This window comes from Lagopus leucura, unplaced genomic scaffold (genome assembly GCF_019238085.1).
Source record: "Lagopus leucura isolate 7727_CA_CO unplaced genomic scaffold, USGS_WTPT01 Super-Scaffold_100004, whole genome shotgun sequence".
In the NCBI taxonomy this organism is placed as follows: domain Eukaryota; kingdom Metazoa; phylum Chordata; class Aves; order Galliformes; family Phasianidae; genus Lagopus; species Lagopus leucura.
The window spans coordinates 32,352,063-32,362,214 of record NW_024962264.1 but is presented as its reverse complement, the minus strand read 5'-3'; the positions used below and the strand labels follow the sequence as shown (position 1 = coordinate 32,362,214).

Here is a 10,152-nt window from a genome sequence, read left to right as displayed (position 1 = left end):
GACTAATTGAAGGGAAATGATAGCTCTAAAAATAATTTTAAGTAATTAGAGTTAATGAAGTATCCTTGTCTTGCCAGGGTGTTTCTAGTGGCCCTGCCATCTATTCTTGGTCGCATACTATTGCAGGATCTTCACCAATTGTCTGTGAGGAAATAGAATTTATTCTGAACAAAAAATGTCAGCCCACAGAAAAAAGTGTGGTATAGTAAAATGGTACATCAGTTATGTCAGTTAACCATACCCATTTCTAATGCTTTTTAATCAAAATATAGCCTCTACCATATGGAAATGGAAAAGGGAGTAGTAATATTCCCACAAGAATTGTGTTCTTGGTTATCTTTGCATACTGAAAAGCTGAACTCTGAGAAACACATATTTTAATATCGGGTAAAGCTGCTTGTATAAGAGCAGAAAGTGTTGGTCACATTGACAGGGGAGTTGTTGGCATATCTTTGGGTCACACTGAGAATGAAAAAGATATCTGCCTCATCTCCTGACTATGAAAATCACTAGTGCGGTGCTAATGTTTAGAAAATGGATTCAATTACTACATGCAGGAGTACAGGAAAATCTTCCTGAAGCCATGTGGAGAGATTTTCTGTATATATTATGGCAGAGAAACTGGTGAGACCAGAAGCTACATCCAGGAAAACCCAGGCAGACCCGTGGACAGCCTCTAGCTCTGCAGGAGCGGCATCAGGCAGATAGGGGTGTACTTCCACAAAAGGCTCTGACATCTCCTTCCATAAATGAAGCCACAGCCTGCAGGTGATAGAAATGTGCATCTGCCTGCAAGGTATAGGTAAAATGCCAAATGTCAAGTCCTGCATTCTCAGGAGTGTGGTGAACAGGCTTTGTGGTCTTGAATCACAGAATCATTAAAGACCTCTAAGATCAATCCTGTCAGCCTGTCCCATCACGTCCCTCAGTGCCACCTTTCTACATTTCTTGAACACCTCCTTGGGTGGTGACCCCATCACCTCCCTGAGCAGCCCATTTCAGCACATCATAATTCTAACAAGTTTTTCCTAATATCCAGCCTGGACTTCCCCTGGCACAACTTGAGGCCATTCCATCTCTTGTCCTATCAGTGTTACCTGCCAGGAGAGACAGACCCCCATTGCTACAACCTCCTGTCAGGCAGTTGCAGTGAGCCATAAGGTCTCTCCTGAGCCTCCTCTCCTCCAGACTAAACAATCCCAGCTCCCTTGCCTGCTTCCCAAATGGCTTGTGCTCCATAACCTTGACAGCTTTGTTGCCCTTCTCTGGACATGCATCAGTGCTCCTTCAGCACAGTGAGTAGAGAACACAGAAAACAACCCGCCAGGTCTGCTGAATTCCTGATTGCTTTTTGTTCTGGTTACAGAACACAGTTCAGTTCCTCTTGCAGTATCTTATTCTAGACCTAAGACCTCCTAGGACTCTGTGTGATGATAGGTATATACCCAATTTTCATTTAGTTGACACAGGAACAAAACATGCTTATAAACTTACAACATGTCCCCCCAAAATGTCAGTGGTTCTTATGATGCTCATTGGCCCTTAACATGCTTCCACACTGTCTGTGCCTTCTGGTGCAATATTTCAGCCATGTCAGGGGCTTTGGGCAAAACAGCACTGGGAACACTGTAAGCATGGGCAGTGCTGATATGTTGTTACCATGAGGGCACTGATACATATTTGCACTGCTGAGATGAGATTGCTTTTCTATATCTGAAGGTGAAAGCCTGGGGAAGTGTTGGGCTGTGTTATCAACAGAATTGCAGACGATGAAAAAAAAAATGCAAAATGATCTTTTCTTCACTTTATTTCTGTATTTATGAATTGCTAGCAGGTTCCTCATAACAATTGCTTTCAGGCAGAATAGGGGATCTTGGTGCAGCTGATTTTGTTTCCCCTGTGTAAGGCCTGGCTGCAGGGAGGTACTGGCTGTCACCCTGTGGCTATCTGGCAAGGTTTCCTCGCTGCCTTTCTGCCTTTTTACCAGCAGAGTGCGTGTTGCGTCCGAATGCATATGAACAAATTGTTCATGTATAAGGAAGCAAAATCGGGGTAGTGACAGAGGAAGCAGCTGATCCCAAAGAATCTATGATACTGTTCCACTAACTCACTTAAAACATGCTTCGCTGACGGTACCAGCGACTGCATGAATCGCACTGTTTTATATCTAGCATAGCTGCTCCAGTTTCAATGGCTTGATTTCCAAGCCATTAAAATAACTTTTTGCTAAAATAATAGTGATAATAATAAACTAAAATCGTTGTAAATACGTCTGGTAACTTTGACTATGTATAAAACAGCAGGTACGGCTCAGAATATACTACAGCTGTTTTAAGAAAATTTTGATAAATTTTCTGACTGAGGTTGTTTTGAAAATCAGCTCTAGAAGTTTGTGCAATTTCCTGCATTTTATTTGCAAAAAGCACTTTCTGAATCCTATAAAGTGGAATTTGGATGTACTGAAATACTTTGAGAATGTAGCATAGTTTCTCTGGCCATGTTGGCTCGCCAGGATATCAGTGGATGTACCGTCGTGCACGAGTTGCAAAGCATTCATCATTCGCGTTACTATAATGCAACAGGCGGCCACTTTTACTCTAGTATCTGCTGTTGTCAAGCCTTGTTTGCTACTGGGTGTAGCAGCGTAAACCCGGTGCTGTGAAACTCATTAATTAGGCACTCCCGTTTCTCAGCGCTGCAGCCAGGGGCCGCCGCACGCCTGCGGGCGGAGCTCGGCGTCGGGGAGCGGCGCCGCCCAGCTGCGGGGCGGGCACCAGGGGGCGCTCCGGGACCGCGGTTGCGGCACGACGGCCCCGGGGCCCCATCGCGGTCCCTCTCCGCCCGACTGGGATGTGCGGCTGAGGGTTTTGCCGAGGAGGAAGGATAGGAGTCTGCTGAAGTTCGTCTCGGGATCTTTACTGAAAACAAGGAAATGAGCAGAATTTAATAAGAAACGAAAAGTAACCAAAAAAAAAAGTTAAAGGGTATAATAATATGAAGTTAGGTGATAAGGATAAAAACAGAACTGCAAACGTCCCAGGGGTCGCCCCCTTCCCGCCGGGCTCGGACGGCCGCGAACAGCGAAACGTAGCGGCCGTCTCCGCACGCACAGCCGTCGGAGCCGCACCTGCCCCAGGTGCGCGGAGGGCGGGCGGGCGGTGGGGCGGGGCGGGGCTCGGGGCGGTGCGGGGCGGGGATCGGGGCGGGCACTAGGGCGGCGCGGCCAATGGGAGGCCGGGGGGGAGCCCGGCCGGGCGTCAAGAGGGACGGGATCAATGAGCGCCGCGCAAAGTTGGGGCCAGGCGGCGGTGGGCTCCGCGGCCGTGGATTACAAACTCAGCGGAGGAGGAGGAAGCGGCGGTTCTCGGCGGCGTCTCCTGGGCCGGGCATGGTGGTGGGGTGGTGGCGGCCGCTGAGACGTGGCGGAGCACGAGGCCCCCGACGGCGCGGAGGCGGCTGCTGTTGAACGGCGATGCGGTGCGGAGTTCCTGGCCGCCCCCCGGCCCCCGAACGGCGGCGGGCGCAGAACGAGCGGCGCGGCCCTTGAGCGCGACGGACGGCCGATCGGGTCCCTCCTCGGCGGGGCAGCGCTAGCGACGCCTCGGCGGGACAGCGGGAGGGAGGGGCCGGAGCGCGGCGGCTGCGGGAGGCGGCCCCCGGCCGGGGGGCTCCGCTGAAAGCGGCGGCGGCGGCGGCGCCGGGCCCTACCGCGGAAGCGGCCACGGGGTCGCTATGGGCCGCCCCACCGCCGCCGCCCGCCGGGCCCCGCCGCCCCTGCTGCTGTCGCTGCTGCTGCCGCTGCTGCCGCTGGGCGCCGCCGCCGAGCCCCGGCAGGTCTTCCAGGTGCTGGAGGAGCAGCCGGCCGGCACCTGGGTGGGCACCATCGCCACCCGGCCCGGCTTCACCTACCGACTAAGTGAGCACCACGCCCTCTTCTCCATCAACGCCACCTCGGGCGCCCTGCACACCCGCGCCTCCATCGACCGCGAGAGTCTGGCCAGCGACGTGGTGGACCTGGTGGTGCTCTCCAGCCAGCCCACCTACCCCAGTGAGGTGCGCGTCCTGGTGCTCGACCTCAATGACAATGCGCCCGTCTTTCCCGACCCCTCCATCGTGGTGACTTTCAAGGAGGACACGGGCAGTGGGCGGCAGCTCATCCTGGACACGGCCACCGATGCTGACAGTGGCACCAATGGTGTGGACCACAGCTCCTATCGCATTGTGTCTGGCAACGAGGAGGGACGTTTCCGCCTCAACATCACCCTCAACCCTAGCGGTGAAGGTGCTTTTTTGCATCTGGTCTCGCAGGGTGGGCTGGATCGGGAGGCCACCCCCAGCTACCAGCTCTTGGTGCAGGTGGAGGACAAGGGTGAGCCCCGGCGGCGCGGGTACCTACAGGTCAACGTCACTGTGCAGGACATCAATGACAACCCACCCATTTTCAGTCAGACTCTTTATCAGGCACGCGTGCCTGAGGATGCTCCCCTTGGGGCCAGTGTTCTGCAGGTGGCAGCAGCTGATGCTGATGAAGGCACCAACGCTGACATCCGCTACCGTCTGGAGGGAGGCGATGGTGGAGGTGGGGAGGGGGCCAGCAGCCTCCCGTTTGAGGTGGATCCTGAGAGTGGGGTGATTCGCATCCGGGAGCATCTGGACTATGAGCTGTGCCAACAGTACTCACTGACAGTGCAAGCCACAGACCGTGGGGTGCCTGCACTGAGCGGTCGGGCAGAGGCTCTCATCCGCCTGCTGGATGTCAATGACAACGAGCCCCGGGTGAAGTTCCGCTACTTCCCAGCCACCTCCCGCTTTGCCTCAGTGGATGAGAATGCGGCACCTGGCACTGTGGTGGCCTTGCTGACAGTGAGCGATGCTGACTCCCCCGCTGCCAACGGGAACATCTCTGTGTCAATCTTGGCAGGCAACGAGCAGCAGCACTTCGAGGTGCACAGCAGTAAGGTACCCAACCTCAGCCTGATCAAGGTGGCGGCTGCGCTGGACCGGGAGCGTATCCCTGCCTATAACCTTACAGTGGCGGTGGCTGATAACTATGGGGCCTCACCACCACCTCCGGGCTTCCCCACCTCTTCCCTTTCTCCTGATGGGGTGGTGGCAACTCCTGTGAGCCGCTCTTCAGTGGCTAGCCTGGTGATCTTTGTGAATGACATCAATGACCACCCGCCTGTCTTTGAGCAGTCAGTGTACAGGGTGAACATCAGTGAGGAGGTGCCTTTGGGCAGCTATGTGCGGGGCTTGAGTGCGACAGACCGTGATTCAGGCCTCAATGCCAACCTCAAATACAGCATTGTTTCAGGCAATGAGCTGGGCTGGTTCCACATCAGTGAGCACAGCGGACTGGTCACCACAGCTGGTCCTGGGGGTGGCACTGCTGGGCATGCTGGGGGTGTGTCTGTCACCAGCGGGCTGGACCGGGAGACCACGTCCCAGGTGGTGCTCAACATCAGTGCACGTGACCAGGGGGTGCAGCCCAAATTTTCCTACGCACAGTTGGTGGTGACCATTCTGGACGTCAATGACAACAAGCCTCGCTTCAGCCAACCTGAGGGCTACCAGGTTTCCTTGGCTGAAAACTCCCCATCTGGAACTGAGCTGCTGGTCCTGAGTGCTGTGGATGGGGATCTGGGGGACAATGGGACCATTCGTTTCTCCCTTCAGGAGGCTGAGCCGGCATTAGTGGCAGTTGGCCCCTCTTCAGTGACCCCTCGACAGGTCTTTCGCTTGGATCCCGTGTCAGGCAAGCTCAGCACCGTCTCACAGCTGGACAGAGAGGAGCAGGCTCACTTTTCCCTGCAGGTCCTGGCCACAGATTTGGGTTCTCCTCCCCTTTCTTCAGTAGCCCGGGTTAATGTGAGTATTTTGGATGTGAATGACAATAGCCCGGTTTTCTATCCTGTCCAGTATTTTGCCCATATCCAAGAGAATGAGCCAGCTGGAACTTATGTAACCACAGTGTCTGCCACTGACCCTGATATGGGGCCCAATGGGACCGTCAAGTACAGCATCTCAGCTGGGGATACCTCCAGGTTCCAAGTCCATGGCAAGACAGGGATCATTACCACAAAAATAGCCCTTGACAGGGAGGAGAGAACTGCTTACCAGTTGCAGGTTGTAGCCACTGATGGTGGCCATCTTCAGTCTCAGAACCAAGCCATTGTCACCATCACTGTCTTGGACACTCAGGACAATCCACCTGTTTTCAACCAGGGCATGTATGGTTTCGTTGTTTTTGAAAATGTTGCCCTAGGTTACCATGTAGGTACTGTTTTTGCTTCTACCATGGATCTCAATACCAACATCAGTTATCTTATTACAACAGGTGACCAACGGGGTATGTTTGCTATCAACAGAGTGACAGGGCAGATCACCACGGCCAGTATTATTGATAGGGAAGAGCAAGCATTTTACCAGCTGAAAGTGGTGGCTAGTGGTGGGGCAGTGACTGGAGACACTATGGTCAATATAACTGTCAAAGATTTAAATGACAATTCCCCACACTTTATTCATGCTGTGGAAAGTGTAAATGTGGTTGAAAACTGGAAAGCTGGTCATACCATATTCCAGGCCAAAGCTCTTGATCCTGATGAAGGTGTTAATGGCATGGTCCTTTACAGCCTTAAGCAAAACCCAAAGGGCTTGTTTTCAATCAATGAACAAACAGGTGCTATAAGCTTAATAGGGCAGCTGGACATAAATGCTGGGACTTACCAGGTTGAAATCGTGGCCTCCGATATGGGTGTGCCACAGCTGTCCTCTACTTTCATCCTGACTGTCTCTGTCCACGATGTAAATGATAACCCTCCTGTGTTTGACCAGCTTTCCTATGAAATTACAATTTTGGAGTCTGAGCCTGTGAATTCACGGTTCTTTAAGGTACAGGCTTCTGACAAAGATTCGGGAGTGAACGGTGAAATAGCTTACAGTATAATTGAAGGAAATGCTGGGGATGCCTTTGGCATTTTCCCAGATGGTCAGCTGTACATAAAGAGTGAACTGGATCGTGAGCTTCAAGAAAGATACGTTTTACTTGTTGTTGCCTCTGATAGAGCTGTAGAACCACTCAATGCTACTGTAAACATTACAGTAATTCTGGAGGATGTAAATGATAACAGGCCATTATTCAACAGTACGAACTATGTATTTTATTTTGAAGAGGAACAGAGTGGTGGTTCCTACGTGGGTAAAATAAATGCTGTAGACAAAGACTTTGGGCCGAATGGTGAAGTCAGGTATTCATTCGAGCATATGCAACCAGATTTTGAGCTGAACACAATAACTGGGGAGATAAGAAGTACTCATCAGTTTGACAGGGAAGCTCTTATGAGACAGCGAGGAGCTGCAGTATTTAGTCTTACAGTTATAGCAACAGATCAGGGGTTGCCAAAGCCTCTAAAGGATCAAGCTACTGTACAAATCTACATGAAAGACATCAATGATAATGCTCCCAAGTTTTTGAAAGATCTCTACCAAGCTACCATATCAGAATTGGCAGCAAATTTGACACAGGTTCTGAGAGTTTCTGCTTCAGATGTTGATGAAGGGACTAATGGGTTGATTCACTATTCTGTGATAAAGGGAAACGAAGAAAAGCAGTTTGCAATAGATAGTAGCACAGGCCAAGTGACCTTAGTAGGCAAACTAGATCATGAAGCTACTGCATCGTATTCACTTGTTATCCAAGCAGTAGACTCTGGAGCGGTTCCCTTAAGTTCAACTTGCACACTGAGCATTGATGTATTGGATGAGAATGACAACAGTCCTTCTTTCCCTAAATCAATCTTGTCAGTGGATGTCTTGGAAAACATGAGAGTTGGTGAACTTGTTTCCTCAGTCACTGCCACTGACTCTGATTCAGGTGACAATGCTGACCTCCATTATAGCATTACAGGGACAAACAATCATGGGACCTTTAGCATCAGTCCCAACACTGGTAGTATTTTTCTTGCAAAAAAGTTGGATTTTGAGACGCAATCTTTGTATAAGCTAAATATAACAGCAAAAGACCAAGGAAGGCCACCAAGGTCATCTACAATGTCAATGGTAATATATGTTAGGGATTTTAATGACAACCCTCCTAATTTTCCTGCAGGGGACATTTTTAAATCTATTATTGAGAACATTCCTGTTGGTAGTTCTGTCATTTCTGTGACTGCTAATGATTCAGATGCAGATATTAATGGGCAGTTAACATATGCAATCATTCAACAGACGCCACGAGGTAATCATTTCCGTATAGACGAAGTCAGAGGGACAATATTTACCAATGCTGAAATAGATCGGGAGTTTGCTAATCTCTTTGAATTAACAGTCAAAGCCACTGATCAGGCTGTTCCTGTGGAGTCCAGACGGTTTGCTTTGAAGAATGTGACTATTTTAGTGATGGATCAAAACGACAATGTTCCTGTGTTCATATCGCAAAATGCTCTTGCAGCTGACCCTTCAGTCATGATTGGTTCGGTCCTAACAACAATTATTGCAGCAGATCCTGACGAGGGAGCCAATGGAGAGGTGGAATATGAAATAATCAATGGAGATACCAAAACATTCATTGTGGATCGCTACAGTGGAGACCTAAGAGTAGCATCAGCTTTGGTGCCTTCTCAGCTAATATACAATCTGATAGTTTCTGCTACAGATCTTGGCCCTGAAAGAAGGAAATCTACCACTGAAATGACTATAATTCTACAAGGTGTTGATGGGCCCATATTCACACAGCCAAAATATATAACCATCTTAAAAGAGGGTGAGCCTATTGGGACAAATGTGATATCTATTGAAGCAGCTAGTCCACGGGGTTCTGAAGCCCAGGTGGAATATTACATTGTGTCTGTCCGATGCGAAGATAAGAGTCTGGGGCGCCTCTTCACCATTGGACGCCATTCTGGTGTCATCCAGACTGCTGCCATTTTGGACAGGGAGCAAGGAGTGCGTCTCTACTTGGTGGATGTTTATGCCATTGAAAAATCTTCCATTTTGCCCCGCACACAGCGAGCAGAGGTAAGGCTTTTCTTTTATTCAGTAATTATTCATGTGTTTGCTTTCTATACAAGCAGTTTCATATATTCGTTGTGTGTTGAGTATTATATGAATACTTGTGTCAGCAGAAGACCTTAACTTCAAGTCTGCTGATGAAGTAAAGGTAACCTTCCAACCAGTATGCTTCAAACTGTTTTCCTCAAAGCTACTTCTAGAAACTTGAAAGAGGCTCAGGGAAAGTACTTAAATTTGGAACTAAAGGAACAATGTTAGCCAAATACCTTCTGAATAATAAATGCTTTAAGTCCTAAAAGCTTTAATCACAAGCATATTGTGAATTTTGCAAACCTTCTCATTTTAGCATATCATAAATTAAGTCTTTCTGTTTTTGTGTGACTTACAACTGTAGGTCTTTCATTGCAGTCATAATGTCAGTATTTGAGGATTGGCCAGTAGGGGATTGCTCTCTGAACAGTTCATTTAACGTCTCCGGTCTGGACATGCTTGTTCTCCTCTGCTGCGTGCTGTTCCTGGTGAAGTCTCTGGGATAGATCTCCAATCTACCGTTACTTCTTTACTCACACAGATGAGCATGAAATGGTCTTGTTTCTGTTCTATGATGTGAGGGGCTGTAAAAATGTAACAGTGTAGCAGGCAGATTTCCTTATCAGAAAGCAATTTGCTTTGGTGTTGACTGAAGGATCTTAAACATTCTCTGTGCGACTAGTTAGAGCAGCAAAGGGTGCAAAATAGATCGGAGACATCAGCTGTGAAGTACAAATATTTTAATTGCCCTGGAGTATGGTAGTAGAGCCACAGAGCTGAAAGCTTATACCGTTCTTACTGCCTTCTGTGTGAAGACAGAAAGGCCTGTTGTGAAAGGAGGCTCTGTGTTTGTGTTAGCTTGCACCATTTTCTGGAGCTGCCTTCTGCACTTTGCTATGAGTCATTGAACGTGCAGTCACTGGAAGTTTGGGGCTGACACCACTCAGTAGGTCAGCCAGCAGGGAATGCTGGAAGTGCACTGGTTCAGTCATTTTCCCTGCTAGCTAAGCCCGTTACCTCAGCACTGTACAGCCTTCTGTGTCCTAGGCATTACCCCCATCTCTATTTCCACTTTAGAATTACAACTTTGTATGAGCCACTAACGGTACTGTG

General features: G+C 49.5%; 1 protein-coding gene across 1 annotated transcript in view; it reads left to right on the top strand.

The window, feature by feature from the left end:
- Window positions 1-3,732: 3,732 nt before the first annotated feature.
- Window positions 3,733-10,152, top strand: part of FAT4 (FAT atypical cadherin 4) — a 132,649-nt gene continuing 126,229 nt past the window's right edge. The window contains exon 1 of the mRNA XM_042871041.1: window positions 3,733-9,015. Within this exon, the coding sequence (XP_042726975.1) occupies window positions 3,733-9,015 (5,283 nt within the window). The remainder of the gene's footprint in view (window positions 9,016-10,152) is intronic.